Raw genomic sequence first — 22,458 nt, 5'->3', positions numbered from 1 at the left:
TTCTAATCACTCAAGCAATCACATAGAATATTCAACACAGGTGCAGCTCTTTCTCTGAGGCCATCAGGTTATGCCCACATCACCTAAAAATTGTCCTCCTGGACATCTACTTCAACATTTGTAGAAGTTCAGCCAAAACGAGAAAGAATTCAGAGGTTTCTCAGTTTTTTGAGGTTTTTTTGTTTTGTTTGTTTGTTTGTTTGTTTGTTTGGTGTGTGTGTGTGTGTGTGTGTGTGTGTGTGTGTGTGTGTGTGTGTGTGTGTAAGTGAAGGAGTGCATCCATATGATGGGAAGTCCATGAACATAGCAAGATAGATGAACTCACACAAATGGGAACTCAGAGTGAAAGAACAAATTGCCAAAGGCCACATACTGTATGGTCCCATGTGTCAACATACTTTAGGTGACAACAGGATAGATGAGAAGAACAGATCAGTGCACATGCAGCTGAGCTGGGATGGGGTTTAGCTACACAAGGGCACAAGAGGACCATGCAAGAGTTAAGATGGCCCAAATGTTGACTATGTCAATGTCAATGTCCTGTGTTATTGTAGAGACCAAATCAACACCATTTTGTGTTCAGGCCTGAGCACCTGACCTCCCACCCCCACCCCCATCCCCCGGAGTTTCCAGGGAGAGCTACAAACACACAGCTAGCAACTGTTCCTAAGAGCTTGGTCCCCTCACTTAGCCCTGGTCACCCAGCCAATCAGCTTAAAAGGTCACCCTGTTAGCCAATCAAGTTTGTACTAGTCACTGTTGCTGCCGTCTGTGTCTGTAAAGGGTATGAATACCCACTGCTTTTGCTGCTCAGGGTCTCCTCGTTCTCAAAGGCAGGTAGACCCTGTCGTGACAGATCAATAAAAGCCTCTTGCATTTGCATCGATCTCAGACTCCATCTCTCATTGGGGCTTCCAGGAAAAGACTCTCCTGACATGAGTCTTACAGTTACGATGGCCCACTATAACTGTTGCAAGCTTTTGTCACTGCAAGACACAGGGTTCAGGTTACCCAGGAACTCTCTGGTTATCTCTTATGATTGCAGAGAATTCTTTGGCCTCCATCCACTGCTCACCTCGCCTCCTTAGCAGGTCTTCTCCAGGCTGTCAGGTTCTTTTCTCCTCCACTTCCTCTTAAGCCCACACCCACCAGGCTTCTGCTCTCCTACTTTGATGGTAAATCCTCCTGTAAGAGTCATTGCTAACTCCTGAGGTCCACCCCACTCTCTGGCTCCCTGAAACTTTCTCGTGCCTTATGGTGCTTCTCTGAGGGTTCTAGCTCTTCTTTAAGGAACTGGCTCCTCCTTCTCTTCCTGCCTTCACTCAGAGCTCAGCAACCTCCCCTGAGAGACCCCACTGCAGCTTCCAATATCAGTCACTCTATGGAGATGGTGTCCAAGCCCGGCCTGCTCTGAGCTCTGTCATCCCCAGTGGACACACCCAACACCCCGGCTCAGCACCACATGATCCTGCTGTTGCTTGCCCGCTTCCTGTGGCTTTCTCTTTGGGGGACACTGCAGGCATTGCTCACCCAACTCACGTATTTTACCTAGTTCTTCCAAACACATTGTAAATGCACATGTTCCTATCCAGGTGATACCTCTTATGCTAGAACCCCCTGTCCTAACCTGCCATCTGGGGATACAACCTATGACCTGTCCTCTTGGGAACTTTCACACCACCATGTACTGCACTCTGGAGTCAGTCTGCCACCCTTGCACCGGCCCATCCTTGGGATGAGGAAAGAGTCCCAAACTCCTCAGTTCATAGCCTGAGCCAGGACCTCATATGGGAGAACATAGCCTTGTACTGCAGGCTGGCCACAGACACCTCTTTCTCAGCAAAAGTGATACCAAAAGTGACTTAGTCATCCTTTTGTTTTAAGGAAAACAAATAGATCCCATGGCTTTCTTGAAAAGAAAATAATAAATGTTTCAAACTCAGTGGAATCTTGCAGTCTTCACACTTGGCCCCAAAGCATCTGTTGTGGCTGCTACCTACCTCCCCCATTATGTTTCCTTTCCCACTCTGACCCCCCTACAGGTCCAGCAAATGTCCTTGTCACCTCGATCCTCTTCTGCAAGTGCTCTGTCACTCTTATTTCTCCCGAGCCCTCCATACCCTGCCATCACCTAGCCTGGGTAATGCTCACCAACCTTGTTCTAAGTCACTGTTGAGCCCTGATAACACTTACAGGGACATGCCAGATGCATCATAGAGGGGCTTAACTGGAAGCGGCGTAATGTCACCGGATACGAGACCAGCAAGAAGCTAAGACACAACACACAGGGTGGGGCACTGTCCAGGCCAGGGAGTCTGTCACTGCTGAAAAAGAGAGATTTCTGCTGCTGGGTCTTTGTCTTCCGGTGTCATCTGTCATTGGTTTCTTACCTGGTCAGAATGGACTGCCAATTGGCATGATTGAAAAGAGGATGGCTAAGAAGAGTTGCTGTGGATGTTCAAATCAGGCCAGTAATACCCTGAGTCCTGTCCTCAGTGCTGCCAGCTCAAGAAAGCCATACCTCAGCAATCAGCTCCTTAGTGAACTACCAGCCTCTACTACTTTGAGCTGGAGAGGTTGATGCCTTGTACCCAACCCTGTGTGTGTGGAATATGACACCGAAGCCACATAACCAATTTGTTCCAGGTCCTGAAATTTTCCATTATTTCCCATTCTCCACTATGCAGAAGATCACAATCGCTGTTTGTACAGGGCTGTTGTAGGGATGAGCCTACAGGCGCTGGCTATGACTCTACAGTCATTTCGGGGCTGGGGGGAGATATGCCCTAGAAAAAAACGGCTAAGTTTGGGGCAGCTTTTATGGTTCAGGAAACCCAGCATGCCCAAGGCCAAATGAGTGTCACACCAAGGGCAGCTACGTCGGGCCGTTCCCCAGTCCCTCCACAGGGCCAGGACACAGGCCGCTGCTCTATTTATTCCTTTGCTTTGACTTCGCAGCCTGTTAACTTGATTGAAGCTTCTGGATCATTCAAGCAAATGGCACGGCTATTAATTACTTCTTTAAAGAGTCCCCTTGCAACCATGAAGGATATAGCCAGTGGCAGAACCCGGATGTGACTCTTTCTATGCAGAAAAAAAGGGGGGTGGGGGGGACAGGGCGGGGGGGGGGGCGTAAAGAGGACTTTGTTCTAGGAACACCTACAGGGCTTCCAGAACAGAGACAGTTCCCTGCATGGATCATAGCTATGGGTAAGGAAGAGAAAGCCAGGGTCTGAGGCGCCCCCTACTGGCCCAGGACCAGGACCCAGCCCTCAGGTGCAACAAAGGCCTGTCTGCTTATTGCCCCACTTTTGCCCTGCTGCCTTTCCTTGGCACATCCTACAGAACAGCTTGGAACCCCTGAGCCTTGACTACAGTAGGGGAGACCCAAGCATGCCTGAGTGTGATTCCCTCTGCACCACAGAAAACATCTTCACCCCCATCAGCTGCAGCGGGTGGGGCTGAGAGCACACTCCCTCTGGGCCACCTCAGCCAGGTAAGTTCCCTGGACTGCTGGAGCCACTGGGACCATGTTTGTGCCCAGGAATGGACAAGCCATCTACTTGAGGATGACAGGGCCTCTTAAGGTACCAGAGAGTGCCTCTGCCCACCCCTAGGCAGAACAGCCAAAAAAGATAGCAACATTCCTCACTACACCACCTGGAAATCCATTATTCTACAAGGATGAAAGACTGGTAGGGAGGGAGAGGAAGGAAGGGAGAGACAGAGAGACTACCATAGCTGTTCTGCAGCCCTGACCACTGTGTCCTTTTGCCTCTCATCTCTGTGGAAGCAGCAGTGCTCCGATACCCACAGGCTCCCAAAATTCCCTTTGCCATCCATCCCATAGTACCAGATGCCTGATCCCATCCATGTCCAAAATGTACCCATATCCAACCCACTATCTATCTCCATGTCATACATTTACCCTGAAGATCCATCACTAGCAAAATGTCCCCTGCCCTGACCCAGCAGCCACATTACACTTCATGCTTGTGCGTTGGTTTTGCTTTAAGACAAGGAGACTTCTTTCAGCAGGAAAGGTTTTTTTGTGAGTCCTCATTTCTTGACCCCCACCACCACCTATCCCACACCATCTTTACAAAATACACACTTGGCCATACACTGGCCAAGGTTCCCGGTGAGGACATTGCAGGTCTCCGATGGCAATCAAGGCCCCTCTCTTCCCAATAGTTGTTCATGTCCTTAGAACTCAGCTGACTGAACCATGAGGTTGGAGGTGTCAGGAAAACTTATGCTCTTAAGTCACCCCCACTTTACACCCAATCTGAACAACTGCACTCATCTTTTGGTTTCTTTTTCTTTCTTTCTTCCTTTCTTTCTTTCTTTCTTTTTTTTTAAGATTTATTTATTTATTTATCTATTTATTTATTTATTTATTTTACACTATTCTGCCTGTATGTGTGCCAGCAGGCCAGAAGAGGGCACTAGATCTCACTATAGATAGTGATGAGCCACCATGTGGTTGCTAGGAATTGAACTCAGGACCTTTGGAAGAACAACCAGTGCTCTTAACCTCTGAGCCATCTCTCCAGCACTCAAGTCTTTGTAAACACACTCAGAAGCCCTTTCCTGCCTTCTGAAACTTTCCTCTGTTTTCTGATAGAGTCTTCAGCAGCTTTCTCAGGAGAGTTGGCATCACCAGCTACACTGGAAGTCATAGGCCCATCCTTACTGGGCCTTGTGGCCTGCCCAGATCAGGCACAAGCCAGCAAGCAAGCCTCGGGGAAAGGCGTTTTCGTGGTGGTTTCAGTGGGCAGCTGTGGCTCACAACTATTAGCCCAAATCTGAGCTTTGTAAAGTTGGCACATTGGCTTAAGTCAGTGTTTCTCAAACATCACTCTGGTTAAAGACACTGGGGGAGCTTTACAAGCCAGAGGGACGTAGCTGGGCCCTGGGGCTCTGATTTCCCCAGGATGTCCACTCGTTCAGACGTCTGTGCTTAACAACCGTGTCACAGAAAAGTGCTGGCTATATGAATCCCCACTTAGTTCACTGTGTGTCTGAAAAGACAAAAAACATCATCCCTGAAGGATTTAATGTTCTCACTTCAGTGAATTTAATTCCAAAGAAATGCCTAAAGGCCTCTTATTTCCAAGTCCCCCTCCTCGTTTGCCTTTGTCCTGGGGCACAGCCTCCCAGGGAGCTATAGTCTCAAAAGCTGCTTCTTCTGCTACTGGGCATCTGATTAAAGTCAGGACCGCCCATACACTCAGTCTCATTATATGTACATTTTCAATACCGGTTTGTTACCCTGCTAACTTCCCAGAATAAGAAGCTGTTGCCTCCTGACTCCCAGCCACCATTTTACCTGATGACTTTGTTATTCTTTCTCCAGCAGTGAAGTCTGGCGTCCAAATCCAAGTCCAAATCCAAAAGCTTAGTGTGGTGGACTCAAGCCTCTGGGTAAGACTTCTCAGCAGGCACTTGCAGCCCTGGAGGGTTGGGTAGCTTGTGCTCCTCACCAGATCCTCGGCTGGCCACACCCACCGACCTTCCCAGAGCAGGAAGGTTCAGTGGCTCCACCCTGACTGGAGAATGGTCCAGCCCCAGGAGACAGCCTGAGCTGGGAGGTGGAGGGTCTTGTTGCAGAAGGCAGGCTTTTGTAAAATCCCAGCCACGTGCAGCAAGCTTAAGCCCCACTTCATAGGTGGCCAAGGACATGGCAGATTTTTCCTTAAAACAAGAATTGAGGAGATGTAAACTGTTCTGCCTTTTAAGAACTCTCTGCTGGAGATGATAAACTTTCTCATTATCTTGTTCTCCTCCAACTCAAGACTGTGGCCAAGGTTATACCCAGAGAAAGCTCGCTCATACAACACATACATGAACATGAATAAATACACAAAAACTGCTCACAGAACTTACCAACTGCATGGAAACACACAAATTGTACAAATATCCAGAAAGCTGAGACACACAGAAACATAAACTACCCAGATCCAATACAGTATATATTTGCATATAATATATATGTATATATATATACATACACACACACACACACACACACACAGATTCAAACAGGCACAGAAGCAGGCATGTGACACACATCATATATGTATACATAAACTACAAGATGGCACAAACACACAGTAGAGCTGCCTCTATACATATCAACAAAGAGTCTCTGCAGCCACTCCAGGAGCTGCTGCCCACTCCCTGGCATTCACAGACTTTTTATTTTTATTTTTTTCACAGACTTTTTAAAAATTAAACTATTTTGTGGTGTGTGTGTGTGTGTGTGTGTGTGTGTGTGTGTGTGTGTGTGCTTATGCATGTCACAGGACGTATGTAGCTAGGGGACAACTTTTTAAAATATTTTTATTAATTTATTCATATTACATCTCAATTGTTATTAGAGGACAACTCTTAAGAGTCAATTTTCTCCTTCCAGCAGGTGGCTTCCAGTGACCAAAGTTAGGTCACTGGGTTTGGCAGCAACTGCCTTTATTTGCTGAGCCATTTTGCTTGCCCCATTTCTAGATTTTTGGATAGCTTCTATAAGTGAACCTACTGGACAGATCAGGCAAGCCTTACCAGATGCTTTTCAGAGCCAACAGATGGACTTCTGAGGTCTTGCTTGGCTCAAGCCTCAGGCAGGGAAAGCCCCCTCCCCAACTTCTCTCCATCAGAGCCTGATAAGGGACTTGTGAAAAGGAATCAGCCCACCAGTAGAGTCTCTAAGCAACTTGCTGCCCACTGTATGTGGACACCTTCTCTGCACATAGAAACGGCCTGGAGCACCACACACAGGCAAACTAGCTGCAGGTGCCAGGCGCCACATGGGGACTGGCTGGAGCTCAGAGGCTCCTGGATCTGTCCACACAGTAACAGCACAAAAAGTTTTTTTGTAAGAGGAGCTTAGTAACCTCCTGGGGACAATCATTCATCTGTGGAGCTTGGCTACTAGGAATAGTTAGGTTTTAAAACATGTAAGGATTTATTTTAATATTTAGTGTAGTGTGTGTGTGTGTGTGTGTGTGTGTGTGTGTGTATGCACATGTGTGAGAGTGTCCACAGAGGACAGAAGAGGGTATTAGATGCCCTGAAGCTGGATATATTCACAATATAAGGTGACTGTAGCTGCCATGGATTCTGGGAACCAAGCATGGCTCCTCTGCAAAAACAGGAAGTACTCTTGACCACTGAGCCATCTCTCGAACCTCTACATTTTTTAACTTTTATTTTTTAAGTATCATTTATCCATTGACAATTTACACAACGTATCTGTACACAATGTATCTTGACCTCATCTACTCCAAAGTCTGCCAAAACAGCCTTTCCCCTCTCCATAGCCTCTCCTTTTGTTGATTTTTATAACCCACTGAGTTCAGTTAGTACTGCCTGCTGATCTTGTCCCGGTCTTCATGTATATATATATACCCACAGCTGCAACAGGACCATAAATGCGATGACAGGCAAGTCACAGGAAGAAGGCAGCCTTCCACAGCTCCCCTCCCCAGTCTCCATCCCCTCTTCCACCAGGTTCTTTGAGCCTTCCAACTCTCAGCCTCCCACCCCTGGCCTGGTCACCTCACCTTTGGCTTCACAACTCCACCCTACCCATGGGTGACTGGTGTATGTTTGGTCCTGTGCAAGTCCACAGGAAAAGAGTGTTCACAAGATCCACTCACCTTGAGATCAGAAGCCCCTTGGAGCTGGTTTCTGCCAGAGGTTGTGATCCTGTACACTATTTCCTGTAGCCCAATTGGGGGGGGGGGGGGGACAGGGGGCGGAGAAAGAAACCTGGATCAGTCAGCACCTGCACGCCCTGACTGCACCTTCTACTCCCAGGATTCACAGCTCTCTTCCTGCCTTGTTCTCAACTGAAAAGGATTCTGCCTAAACAATAAGATCTCAGTGAGAAAGGATATTCTTAGGCAGAGATCACTGCTATGAAGTCTTTTGCTATTAAAAAAAAAAAAAAAGTTAAGGATTACCCAGCTTATGTTAATGCCAGAACATGAGTTTTACCAAGGAGACTGGTGAAGGATCACAAGACCCCGGGGCCACAAGGCCAACTTACACTCCCAGGCATCTCACACTCACGTGTTGCCCTGGCTGCTCTGGTGGATTAATCCTGCCTGACACTGTGAGTAGTTCCATGTACGAAGTAACGCCCAGCACATTGCTCAAACCTGGGTGCCTTGAATTTCTGGGAGCCTGTAAGCTCCACTAACTGAGCTCAGAGCAATTCAAAGGGGGATTTCAGGAAGAACTCAAGCATTTCAAAAGAGGAATGTCATTCCACAGACCACTCTCCTTCAAAGGAACGGGTTTGCAAATCAAACATCACACAGCACAGAGCAGTCTAGACGCTTGCCTGCCTGCCCGGGTGGGTGCCTTTCAGAGCCAGCAAGGCCAACTTCTGAGGTCGTGCTTGGATGAAGCCTCTGGAGGGAAAAGCCCTCTCCCCAATGTCTCTACATAAGAAGCTGATAAGAAACTTGCCACACCTAGAGTTGCTTCACCTCACTCAAGTCTTAGTGGAGAGGCAACTGTTGTCCTCTGGGGACAATAGCGAAGTCCGTTCACGCAAAGAAACCAGCGGGTGACAGGAATCATAAGGGTGAAGTGTACAAGGCATTGCCATGCTCTGAATTTGGTTTGTTCCCAAGGGGTCATCAGTGTTAGAAGCTGCATCTTCGATGGGCAATGTTAGAAGGGAAAGGAATTGAGAGGTGAAGCCTAGTGAAAGGCTCTTGGGTCATTGCTGTGTCCAAAGAAGAGATTAAGGTAGTTAGGCCTTGACTTAGTTCTTTCAAGAGGCTCTTTATGAAAGAGCCAACCAATGCTTCCTTGGCTCTCATCTTGAGATGCAATCTTCCTTGTACATGTGCGTGCCATTGTGACAGTAACCGCCACATAGTCGTCACCAGGGCTGAGTTAAATTATCCCCTCCCCGCTATCTTCCTTCCCACTCAGTTTTGAGACAGGGTCTGCTGTGTGTTCCTGTCAGGTGGGAAATAGTCATGACTACTGCTAACTTGATTCAGGGAGGTTTGTTTGTGTGCAGAAGACCCTCAAGAGGTGCCCTCCTCAGGGAAGAGGGAAGGTCTTCATGGCTCCCAAGACCCTCAAGAGACTCAGGGGACCGTCAAGGGTCACAGTGCTGGTGGAGCTTGTGGAGTTCACAAGCCTTCACAATATTCTCAGAAATCACTCACCTTCCTGACATTCTACTGTAATAATCCATGCAAAAAAGATACAGACAACCATTCTAGTTAAAAATGTATCAGTCCTTTATTGGCCAGTGACCAAGAGCAGGCTTATGCCTCAGTTTCTTGGTGCTCAGGGACACAGTCTTTTTAAAGGCAAAAACTACAAAGAACATAGTTTGTATCAAAGTTAGATAAAGGTCAGAGTAAACGGAGACATTCATATCTGGCAGAGTGTAGTAATTATTTCAAACACAACATGACATTTATTTTTGACTTATACCACTTTTAATTATTTTAGTTTATATTAAGTTTGTATAAACATTACCTACTTTGGTTAATACTTCTGGGCCATAGTCAAGGTCATGAAAATCTCCTGTGTGTTGCCCAGGCAGAGGTGACTGTTGTGAGGGTAGAAAGCTGAGAACTGAGTAAGCAAACACAAAATGGAGTCAGAACAAAATGCTGTTAGCCTAGTCACTTCAATATATGAGATGAACAATTAATAGGAGGGGACTCTTGAGTAATATAGCTGCATGTAACTTTTCCAGGGGATGCTTCAGACCCCGAAGCAATCTTCATTTGCTTGCAATGGACCTTTAGAAATCCTAGACACTCTATCATTAAAGACACTACCCAGCAGGTTTTAAGACAGAAAAATCAGGCTGGGCTTGAACTAGAAGTTCCCATTGGCTGGCATTTGTAGTACCAAACGTGCTATGCAGGCTGCAGGAAAATGGTCACCAATGGTCCAGCTTGGCTATAGACCCTTGCATATTATACTGCTAGCATGTCTTGCAAGATGATCCTGATACTGTAATTTACAACTGTTACTTTCTCATTGTATTTACAGCCAGCTCCATCGGGGGCTGGCTCACATCTGGCACAACAAACCTAAGGTAGGGAGGTACAGAAATCATGATACCCTGTGAGGTGGTTACAGTTATTGTTTTGTTAAATAGGTATAATTGTGTTTATCAAATTATTTTCTAGGCATCTGTGTTTATGTCCATACAGCTGTCAGCTGTAGTGGAAGGCAACATCTTACAGTAGCTGGTGGCAGTTACTGCAGATGCTCCAATGTAGTCAAAATGCTATTGTCTGTTGCTGTCCAACATCCAACCATAAATGGAAGAAAACAATCCAATCACCCCAGTACCCATCAAGATGTACCTACAGAAGAGTGGGTAGAATGTAAGAGCTGGAGGAAGACAGGGTGTTATGTATCTTCTCTCCAGGTTAAACATAACCATAGCTGCCATGAATCAGCATAGCTGTAATCACCCTCATGAGATCAAGATTATGAATAATCCCTTATGAGTGGCCGGAGAGGGCTCATGCAAGACGCTCATGAAATCTCTCCTTTCTCTGAGGTTATATGAGAGCTGAACCATTGCCTGGGAGGGAGGGAGGGAGGGAGGGAGGGAGGGAGGGAGTGGTCTTTTGGTTGCCCAGCTGTGACGGCTGTTGTTGCTTGTCACATTTTGTCACATCTGGGAAGTGGGACCCTCAACTGAGAAACTGCTTCTATCAGAGTGGCCTGTGGGGGCATTGTCATGCTTGACAATTGATGCAAGAGGGCCCAGCCCACTGTGATAGAGTACCGTTCCTAAGCAGGTTGGCCTGAGTTGTATATGAAAGGCAGCTCAATGTGAGCCTGAAGAGTGAGCCTCAGCTCCCTAGATGATGGATCTGTAAGACAAAATAAGACATCTCCTCTCTAACTTGTTTTTTGTGAGTTAGTTATCATGGCAATGGAAAGATACCTACCCCACCAGGTGACTCACACAGTGCATTCCATGCTGCTAAGGTGGTCCTTTTCAGTGTTGGGGTAACCCATAATTTGCCCAGAGGACTCCCAGTGATGCAGTTGCCTTCTGAGTCATGCATGTAAGCTTCTATCACTCCTATAAACTCTTTAGTTACCAAGATGGACTGAACAGAACCTTTCCTTTGGTCTGTTACTGTCTATCTGAAGTGAATGCACTTTTTTTTTTTAACATCCCCCCCAGGAAAAATGATAAAAGGTCTCACTCAGTAGCCCAAGCTACATTGTATCTACCATCCTCGGAGGCCTCAGGCTCCCAAGTGCCAAGATTAAAAGCTAAATCTGTCTTTATGAAATTAGTCAGCTACAAGTATTTTGCTATAATTAACAGAAAGCAGATTATTACAAGTACCACACTCCTCTTACTTACAGCAGATCGCCATTTTACATGTATTCTAAATATATATTCTACTATCATTTTTTATTGGTAGAAAAAAACCATGATGTATCAAACCAACTAATCCACAAATCAAGATATGGGTGAAACCTCACCACAAAGAGCTGTACTCCTTTCAGATGGCCAGTTTTTACCACAGTAGGTTTTCTGCACAAATTTTGATCTACGAAAATGAATTTTGCCTTCATTTTAAGTGGGATGAGGTTAAAGAGTTAAAGTTAAGATGCAGTTGTTCTGGTATCCTCTTGGGCCGATATAAAAAAGCTGTGACTGAAAATCAAAGACATCTAAATCTTAGTTTATCATTTATTTTTGCAAAACTTGCCTTCCAACATGAACTACAAGTTTTTGCCTCAATCAGGTACTGGGATCTCAAGATCGAGTACACTAGGCTTATCGGCTAGGTCTTCTATTCTGTTCTTCCATTTGCAGATAGATTACCACATGCAGCAAATCCCACCCAATGGCCAATAAGACCAAGAGTGCACCTGACCTAGGCCAGTGGGAACAGGTATCAGGACTGGGCATGAGGTCACATTTAGAGAGTTAGAGGAAGGTGCTCTGAAGGTCCCTGGGCCTCGCTAGCCCGAGAGCAGCTGCTCTATCTAAATGTTTCAGTGCTTGGTCATTCAGTATGGTTTGGTTCTAACAGATCCACATGTGCTAGTCTAATTGGTTAAAAAAGTTCAGCCTACAATTTTGTGACACATGTTTTATTTATAGGGGATTAAATTTTGGCATATACATGACACAAACATTAAATATAGTACACTTTCCATGATTGAAATTATGATACTGTCCACCAAAATGCCTCAATTCCAATCACATAATGCATATGCTAAACGAGTATTCAGGGGAAGGGGAGGACTGAATGGCATTTTTGTTTTCTGTTCTGATTAAAGTAACTTCTAAATGCATTCAAGAAATAATAATTTAATGTTTAAAAAGCTTTTAATAAACAAATTCGGAGTAAAATTAGTTGAAATATTTATAATAAGATTTCATCATTACACAGTATTTTCCAATATACAATCAAGATGACACTGCAAAGGAAAAAGGGAGGAATCTATTGCACCCACAAGTAGAAAGGCTTTATTTTTGTGATGCTATACTGTGTCCATATAAACATTTACATTGTAGTAAACACTGGGTCCTATAGGTAATGCAGCATTATGGAGAAGAAGTGCCCCATAGTGTTCTTCATGCACAGGCTTCTCTTCCCATTGTCCTACCACACAGCACTCAGTCAGTCAGTCTCTCTCTCTGTCTCTCTCATCAAATGCACTCGACATCCACATTTCTTCCTGACAGCACTTCCATCTTAGTGTCCCGTCAGGTAATCTTGTGTAGAGTCTGAAGCAAAAGAGTCTGCGTCTTCATTGTCTGAGTCCTCACTGCTGTCGTCGGCAGCTGGCTCACCCGTGAGAGCTATGCGAGCATAATCATCTGTGTCTATGGACTTGCAGAAGTGGATGGCATACTTCAGCTTCTCCTCCAGCACCTGCTTGCAGGAGTACCTGGGCAGCTTCAGCAGGAAGAAGCATGTGTAGGATTCGGGAAGGAAGTGGTCAGGAGGGTTGTATTTATCCAGGACCTGTGGGTGGAGAATATTGTAAGAGACTGTGGTAAGGATAACTAAATCTCTCTATTTATCTTACCGTGTTCACTTCATTCTAACAGAAACTATGTTTGGCTAGAAATAAAAACATATAAGACAATGTAGAATCTAACCAATTTTACATATAAAAACAAGTCCTTAGGACGTGCAATGTAAGAAGCAAACCAATTTTACTGTGACTCCTGATCATCACCAAGCAGTCTCATGAAGGTGGCAAATGAACAGCCTGCCCCATCATCTCACATCCTACTGGTGTCATTTAGCTGACAGCAGTCTGTGAATGGGGCATGAGACTGGGGCCCAGCACTTGAGCACCTGAGGACATTCTAAGAGCACTAACCCTCTTTTGGCAACTATAGATCAAGTTATTAGGAAGCACCAAAACCAATTCTTTATTGTTATTTTAGGAGAAAAACTATGTTTGCTACCAAAGATGTTCCTGAAAGATGGGTATTCTGACAACCCTGGCTACAGATTTGTCTGGCTACCATGGTCTCAGGACAAAGAGGAGTTTTGGGAATGGTTTTCCCACTTCAGTGACCTTAAAAGGTAAATTAAGCTTATTTAAATCATCAGACCACTGAGTTCTAAGACAAAGCAAACTTACTCTCAAATGTATAAGCAATCTCAATTTTTCTCAGGTTAATATTTAGTGATCGAACCTGATCCAACTAGCAAACAAATGCTTTATGAAATATGTATACTCAAAACCTACATATGCTGGTATAACACTAGAATGTACTGTTACAGCTTAACTACACTTTGCAAAAACAGATGATGGTGTCTAAGATCAGTAATTGTGAAGTTCTAAGACATCAAGTTATAGAAGTTAGGTGTCTCCATTTTATAGAATCTGTTTTCTCAACAGCTCTACAGCAGAACAGATGCAAGTCACTTCCAGTGATCTCAGTACCGTGCTCAGTGAGCCTACCTGGATAACAAAGTCTCTGCCCCGGAAGTCAGCAATGGTCCTGGGCAGCCTTGTCCGGCCCCACACAAAGCGAAGAAAGAGGGAGCGTTCCGTGTTAGAGAAAGATTCCATCACCTCCCAGAACCACTGGACCAAGGATGCAGAAGGCTCAATCCCTTTATATGTTGCCACCGACTTTAAAAGATGCAATGGGATGTCTGGGCTCCCACATACCTAGGAAAGACACGCTATTAGAGGAGGCTCACACGTCTATCCTTTTTCATTTCAATATGAATCTAATCCTCTTTTTCCACCCTCTAACAAGGTTCCTATAGTCCCAGATGAACACTACCTGAACCTCAACACCTAGTAGGCGGGCAGTGAGAAAGAGGGTACACTCTGTGTTGTCATTTCATTCACTATCAATAGTCAAGCTGTAGATTTCCAAATGGAAGGTTTTAAGTAAAAGATCAAATAATGCGTGGGCTAATGTGCCAAGGTGGTTTAGGCAACACAAAGCAGCCACATACCATTGTCTCCAGCTCATATCCTGTGAAGAGAGAGAGAAGGGGCACAGGCACGACTCGAGCCATTCCTTCCCGGACAGCAGCCACTTGCTCATCAAATTCATGGAGTCTTAACAAAACAAAAACAAAAAACAAATCTTGCTTACACTTGTACCTGCATTTACTCAGCACCTTGTAGTGCTGGTACCAAGCTTTATACTTTATACAAGCTTTATACAGTTATGCAACCACACACACCACAGGGGAGAAGTGAGAGGAGGGCTCTGGGTGACGCTGTTCACACAAGACACTACTGAGTTCGCCTAGGCTGGTGCACAGAGACGCAACCTTAATGACGAACTACAGCCACGCATACTCGAAGCACTGTCAGATGGCAGTGCTGCATAGTGATAGTGCCACATCTCACAGGAGCCATAATGCCAGGGCATAGGCATGCTTGGGTCTGGTGGAGGATGCTCTGTGTAGACATGGCCCCATCTATGTCTCTGTCTCTGACAGAGCTGACAAAGAAAGTATAGGGGGCACAAAGAGGCCTGATATCTCTGGGGACTTTGCACTAAATGAGCACATTGTATTATTTACTTCACTATTTTACTGAAACTTAGAAAATTCAAGTGGAAATAATAAGTACCCTGAACACTAGTCACCAAATGAAATTCATAACCAAGATCAGCAATAGTTGAAAAAAAAAAAAAAAGCATATTTTTCTATGTGATACATCTGGAAGAACATAATACCCAAGTAACTATAATCTGCTACTTTTGCCAATTATTAGGTCAAAGCAACTGGAGCACAGATGATCACAGACCTGTAGTTTATTGCCAGCCGGACATACTCTGCACGGTTGTCCAGGGTGATATGTGTGTGCTTGGAGCTTAGCTGGATGTCCTGGCCACTAGCACTTGGCACTGTGAAGGGCAGGCTCATGGCCTCAAACTCTTCTGAAGTGGCTTCATTGTCACGAATATACATGAGCCCAGGAATAAAATCTTTATCAACCTGTCAAAGAGAAATACAATACATGTTAAACCTAGGTTGTTCCCCTATCACAGAGCCCAGTCTACCCCAAGCACACCTAGCCATATCTGACTTAGTCTGCCTGTAAATGTGCCTGTACAAGAGCATGGCAAGTGTCAAAAAAAAAAAAAAAAAGACTATTAGGAAGTACTTTATCCAAGGACCAAAGAAAGACCCAGAGTTCTTAAATTAACTGCTGAGAAAATAACTAGGTAGTGGGTAACAGACACTCCCCCTAAACCCTAAAGGGCACAAAGACCAAGGTAGCTAAGGGACACCAGGCTGTGAGTGCTGGGAGCCTGAGGTATAGCCCAGCTCTGCACACAAGAGTGATCTTGTCTATCAGGCCTCATCAGTTGCTGAGCACCAGAAAGCGCACACAACAAAGCAACTCTCTCTTATCCACACTTTTATCTGCACTAGGAAGTTGTATACCCACGAGTGTTAGGTCAGATACCCAGAAAAGCCCAAGCCCCTTAACCAGACCCACATCCCAGATGATTCACCTCGCTGAGGTCTGCAATAGTGAGGCTCATCCCAGCCAGCTGCTTCCATACAGGCTCGGCGAGATTCAAACTCAGAGGACTCCCAGTCCGGATAGCAATGCCCAATAACACCCCTGGTCAACCAAAACAGAAGATCAGAATATCCTTGGGACGGATGAGAAGTTTCTTTTTGCTTACTCAAACATGCCTTGGCATATCAGCTCTGCACTGAGAACCATGAAGCATTCTAAACCAGTACCACACAAACTGAGAGGCAAGCCTACCTTGAAACAGCAGGTCCTACTCTTAACTCACTTCCTTTTCTTCCTGTAACACAAGTTTCTAACTTTTCGCATACATAGGATTAGACCACAGAAAGCTAATTCTTGTCTCTTTGAGGACAAAGAAAGAAATGGATTCCTCCAAGAAGGTGAATGTTTTGCTCAGGGGTAGTGGTAGGACAAGGAGCATTCTGGGACCACTCTGCACAGACCCAGACAAGGAGGGACAGGCCTACTGCCAAGGCCATATCTTTCCATGCACCCCTGAGTTTCAGATATGTTTAGAACACTAAGAGTATTTCAGGTCCTCTGTATGCCAAAGAGAGCAGCTAGCACTGAGCACATAGTTACACATGGCCTAACTTTAAATCCTATAGCTGTACAAAGATGGCCATAGCTTCGGATGGCTCACCACCATCAAGTCCTTAACACTAGGTGCAGAATGAACGGCGCTATCTCTTCTCCTCTGTAACGTTGGTAAAATGCACAAAAATCATTGCACATAAGTTTCATTGCTAACATCTCAAAAGCTAAACATAGATATTTATAACATGCACTGTTGCTTTGAGACAGACAAGAGATGCTACATTAACTTAAGGGTGGCACGGGCCTTCCACAGCAGTATGACACACAACTGAGAGGCCCACCTAGGAAGCGGAACATGGTGCAGTGCACGGGTGCCCGGGTGGCAGGGTTTAACAGGTAACAGTCTCTGTTGGCACCAGACTCATCTCTGCCATTGGGAGTCACAATCAGAAGGGGAGTGAGTCCGTTTTGTAGCTCTTCACAAATCTCCGCTATAGACTCACTGTAGCCACCCCCACAGTCATCCACAGATTCACCTGGAAGGAAAGGACAATCAGCAACACACAGGCCACCCAACACTCCTGTTTCCATGCACATGCAGAAACAGCCCAGGAAGGTGGCTACGCTGGTCCTCTGCACCTGATGCTCATGCACCACTCAGCTTGCTACCCCCAGCCTCCCTGTCCCAAGCACAGAAGTTCCCAAGCACGCAGAGCCAAATCTTACCAACAAACTTGACTTTCCAGACTCGGTGAGGAAGGAGAAGGCTGTCAGGACTGAAGGAGCTCATCTTAGCACACATCTGCCCGAAGACAGACTTGGTGCCATCTGGACCAGCTAACCCACCTTTACTCCTGGAGCGCTTGACCTAGAGAGAAAAAGATCAAAATCGTAAGACACTGGGGCAGCAGAAAACACATAGCCTGGAAGCAGCTGTAGAGAGGCCCACCTTTAAGATCCTCAAAACTCCTCCCCTTCACTTCACACTCTGAGACCATCGGCACCTGGTGACTGGCTTGCCCTAGAACCTCTCACATGCCCTGGCTTCTTCTATGTAACACCTGGATGACTTCTGCCATAAGCAGGTCCCATAAGAAAGGGCAGATCCCTCCAGCAAACAAAAGCAAATCTTTGACTAATGAATCCTGCACCCCACTCCTGGGCTTCCCTACAGCTCCAGTTCTGAGTCAGTAGCAAACTCTGTAGCTTCCTTGCCACAGCACTAATGCGCTAGGAGCTGAGGCACACAGGTCTCTGCTGCAGGTACTACACAAAACAAAGCTGTCTAGGCAACTCCTTTCTGAACATCTGAGGCCACCGTAGTCATCAGATCATTAGTGACACCACAGCAGCCTAACTGTGGCATCTGAACCAACACATGTTCAAGCAATGACATACATCATCATCACTATTCACACAGGGCTGGAGGCAAGGCGGTGTTAATAACTGGCTCGGCAACACTGCCTTTGTGGAGACTTCCCTACTTGGCACCATCAAATGACTACAATGGCAACTGCCACTACTTCACTACACAGTCCTGCTCGTGGATTGAGACAGATACTCAGAGCCTACATTTATGCCAAAGTACTCTATAGTCCAAGCCAGACACACCACCTCAGCCATGGGTAACTTTCTCCCCATTCGTCACTGTGCTGACCTCCATGCAACTCTAGGTCAGTGTCCTTGTCCCCACTGCACACTCACCTTCCATGCCATGTCTCTTATCTTAAACTAACATGGGAAGATCAGACCAGAAACTGATTTGGTGTATGGACTTGGCTCTTCCTAGTTTCTAGCCTCGGCTGCTTGGTTTGAGAGGATGACAACTTGAAAAGTTTAAGAAAAATTGACTATGTGAACATATTTTATTATGAATCCTCCAGCAAAATTCACCATCTATAGCCAACTTTCAGTGAATTCTAGGTCAAGTTTAAGCCACTATCTTTCTTCAACAGCACAAAGAACCACAATTAAGAGTAGAAATCTAAGACAAATGACAATAAAAACAGTAATTTCCTACAGAATGATGTTCTCTCTGTATTACACACTCAGCTACATGCCTCCAAAGGCTACTTCCTTTAAACCGCACAGCAACCCTTAAAGGGGTTTTGTAATCCCCAGAGGAAACTAGCTTCAGAAACAGCATCATAGCTCCACAGAACAACCACAGAAAGGACTAACTACTGGAGCCCATCTGCCTGTGTTTTCTACAAAAAAAAAAAAAAAAAAAAAAAAGCACCATATGGACATGTTTACAACACTGACAGTAGATAAACTTACATACAGGTGGTACGTTCTCTGGTCAACAGGTGACTTTAGCTACCATTAATCTGAATTTTCCTAACTTTGCAAAATGAGCATGTAGTGAGTTTAAACCAGGAGTAATGACACTATAAACCCAGCACTTGGGAGGATAAAGTAGGAGTCTGAGGCCAGTATGGGCTATACAGCAAGACCCTATCTCAATAATCCTCCCCATTAAACCACCAACAACAAAACCAACCCTCACCTCCTCAACCCAAAAAATCATGTTAAATGTTTTTTATGGAAACCAAGTTTTCAGAATTTCCCGGTATCAAGCAGCAGCAGCATTTTCATTATAGTAAGAAACTCACCAGGAGGCTCAATGTCCCAAGCCTCCCTGATAATCTACATATAGTTAATGGTTACTAGAAGCAGAGGGTGTCACTCTCTTTAATAGGAGAGCCACTGGTAACTACTAAGTTTCCCCAGGATCCAGAAAATAACCCCCAACCACGCTCATGCAAACAACCCTAATTAAATTCAGTGGGTCACACAAATGCCACAGACCGGAAAGTGGAAGGGCACTTGTAGGAAAGAAGCAGGTTTGGAGGGGATGAAAGACGGTAATGGTGGGTGGTGGCTATGCATCTCTTGAGTCCCTTTCAGTAGGTAGTGTTAATCGCTCCTGAGTCTCATGAAGCTGGTGCTGGGTAGCATCTCCATGTATGCCAACATCAGAGCAGAGGTACCATATGGCCAGTCTGACCCAGTACTGGTATGCTAAATTTAGACTTACTAAATCTTTACTGATTTGGTGGAAAACAATTCTATTCCAACATTTGTGCAGAACTTTGTGCCCTCAGGAGAGGGCTCTGGCGCCCAAAGACTACAGATGGTGTAAGAGTCCTATATCAGTCTATACTGCACACTTCTCTGAGGATGTCTCTGTGCTTTTTTATTTTTTCAATATATCAATATCTTTTAACCAAAAATTAGGGACATAAAGACCAGTAAGAAATAGGTATTACTGAAAATTTGCCAGGAAAGAATAAAACAAAACAACAACAACAAAGCAGCAAGCAGTAGCATGCCCACTACAGGACTCTAAGCTCCAGGCAGTCAAGTCAGGGCCTCACTGATCCTTCCAGCCATTGAGACTCCAGTGAGCCTCTCGGCTCCAAGGAGCCTGTAGCCTGTCTAAGACAGGAACCTGACCTAGGAATGTACAGTTTTCCTTGTCTTGCAAACTTCAGAATGCACGTCATCCAAGGTGGAGAAATAAAAGCTTTTTTATGGGCCTAATTAAACAGTCCATTTATTTGTGGAACTAGATGACCAGATTACAGCTAACACTAGATACTGTGACGTTTATCACTAAAGACACCAGTTCCACCAATGTGGTCACATGTGCTGTCCAACAAAGGACAAGAGTTTGATCTCTTAATCCAAAATGCCCCCAAGTACAATTCAGAAAAAAATTCTTGCCATGTAATCAACATCCGTATAAAAATCATGTGTTAATACAAAGGTTCAGTAACAAAGACTTTGTTCTTCATGGCTTGCTGTTTCTGATCTAAGAGGCGAGGCTAATTTCATTTGCGTATTAAAGGTCAAATGCCATGCACTATCATAATCACTGACTGGGATTCCTCTGTGTTTTTAATGAAAACTTTCAAAGTATGAGTGTATATATACTCAGAAGCAGTGTTAATTCAGAAATGGCCTGCTTTCTCCTTCTTTTTCATGAGACATGTTTGCAATACTGGCTTATAAACTGGAAAACTCTCAGAGTCATGAGGTTACAAGGCTTACAGGTATGTGAACTGTTACATGTAAAAAAAAAAAAAAAAGAAAGCCATCAATTTACAAGAGTGACTTAGCTTTGTGTATAATAAACATACAAAGGCCACATACAAGAGTGGCCATTATCACCTTGTGGGGAAAATACGTCTGCTTCTCACTTTACCTTTTTACATTTCTCTTTGGCTGTGCTTTTGGGTTATGCTAAGTAAATATTTCTTATTTTCACATAAACAAAAATATCCCCCAGGCCCCCAAATCTGCATCACAAAACACTACATACAGAAAGCCTGCTTCATAAGCCTACAAATGCTGTCATCCTTCAAGACTGTAAATGGATCTCAGTGAGTTCAAAGCTAGCCTGGTCTACAGAGTGAGCTCCAGGACAGCCACAACTATACAGAGAAACCTTGTCTCAAAAAACCAAAAAAACCAACTAAACAAACAAAAGACTGCAGGGACACCTCCTGCACCATGCAAACATCATCTCTACAACTGTCAGACAGAGGGAGGGAGTTACCTGGATGCGGTTCAGCTCCACCACAGGCCCGTGCTGACGATCTCGCACCATAGTTGCTTGCACTACCTTTCGGAAAGCTGCTTCCTAAAATATGAAACACAGACAGAGTTTAGAGTCCAAAATGGAAAACATCATGCCTAAAGAAACCACGTTACTGTTTTATATACTCTATTTCTAAAAGTCAGACTTCCATGAGAACAGAAAACGGCTTCTTTTCAGGGTGGTGTGACAGAGGCAAGTAGCCTAGCAAGCTGTGTAGAGAACTGGAAAGCTGGCAAGCATGACTGACAGTTGAACAAAGAAGCAAGTCCCTCAGGAAGAACAGACCAGAGGGCTGAGGCCTGGCAAACAGACTGAGGATTCCCTGCCAAACTACAAATGCAGGAACAGCAGGGTCTGATGTTGAACCTCTTAACTGCATCACAGAGCAGCTATGAGTCAAGGAACTCACGGATCCAGCCAGACTTCGGGTGGGGAACATACTCTAAGCATGCACTGAAAGAAACCAGGATGAAGATAGCAAGTAAAATGGTATCTAAGGGAAGAAGTCAGTGAGGATTTGGGCATCATTCAGGAAGGAACACTTCCGGGGCATTCAAAGGAAACAGCCTCTGGTGTCTCTTGAGCCTCTTTGCTAAGGGAGGAACAGTGCCCTCCTTCAGAGCTGGGGAGGGGGAGACCTGCAGAAGCACAAGGGCCTTCTGTAGACCCTAAGCCCCTCTCTCAGAGCAGACTCTAAGGAAGTCCAACCCCAGACAGCAGAAGTGAGACATTAGGCAACCCCAGGAAGCACTAAAGGTTAGAGGAGATTTGGTTTTAATGGTAGAAAACATCTACCACCATGCTCCATGCACCTCACCTCTACCTGCCTTCCTGCATGCCTACTCACACCTGTGGCTAAGTTTCTCCCCCCAGAGAGTACTTTCCTGCTCTGAATCCCTGGTTGCCTAGCTCTCCTCTAGTCCTGTTTTGTTTTTTTAAGAAAAGGTCTTGCAATTCCTGCTGTGCAGCCAACACTAGCTCTGAATTCATTCAGTAACCTAGGACGGTCTCAAACCCACAATTCTCCTGCCTCCATCTCCCAGGTCCACACCCAACTCCTCACTGGTACTCTGAATCAGAAGCAGTAAGACTTCATACCTTTGCAATGCCTCCTATAACACTTATCCAGAGCCTGTCCAGCAGAGGTTGCGCAGCTGCTTGGGGCCCTTCAGACACACACTGTATGCTGCCTTCTACTGTTACTGCCTCAGTGTAGGAACCCCAACACATGGTCCACCGTGGTCCCATGTTCAACTTAGTGAGAGCGCGTCCCAGAGGTTTTTGCAGTCTGTACTGCCTGC

The 22,458-nt window shown here is 45.3% G+C and overlaps 1 protein-coding gene across 1 annotated transcript in view; it reads right to left on the bottom strand.

Moving 5' to 3' along the window:
- Positions 1-12,710: 12,710 nt before the first annotated feature.
- The window catches only part of Herc2 (HECT and RLD domain containing E3 ubiquitin protein ligase 2), a 178,624-nt gene continuing 168,876 nt past the window's right edge, over positions 12,711-22,458 (bottom strand). The window contains exons 86-93 of the mRNA XM_051148642.1: positions 21,116-21,199; positions 17,278-17,419; positions 16,893-17,087; positions 15,986-16,098; positions 15,271-15,461; positions 14,466-14,571; positions 13,957-14,169; positions 12,711-13,001 (exon numbers count right to left, since the gene is read on the bottom strand). Coding sequence (XP_051004599.1) covers positions 12,729-13,001; positions 13,957-14,169; positions 14,466-14,571; positions 15,271-15,461; positions 15,986-16,098; positions 16,893-17,087; positions 17,278-17,419; positions 21,116-21,199 — 1,317 coding nt within the window. The 3' untranslated portion in view covers positions 12,711-12,728. The remainder of the gene's footprint in view (positions 13,002-13,956; positions 14,170-14,465; positions 14,572-15,270; positions 15,462-15,985; positions 16,099-16,892; positions 17,088-17,277; positions 17,420-21,115; positions 21,200-22,458) is intronic.

Source organism: Acomys russatus, chromosome 7, assembly GCF_903995435.1.
Source record: "Acomys russatus chromosome 7, mAcoRus1.1, whole genome shotgun sequence".
Classification (NCBI taxonomy): Eukaryota; Metazoa; Chordata; class Mammalia; order Rodentia; family Muridae; genus Acomys; species Acomys russatus.
This window is presented reverse-complemented; position numbering and strand designations above follow the sequence as displayed.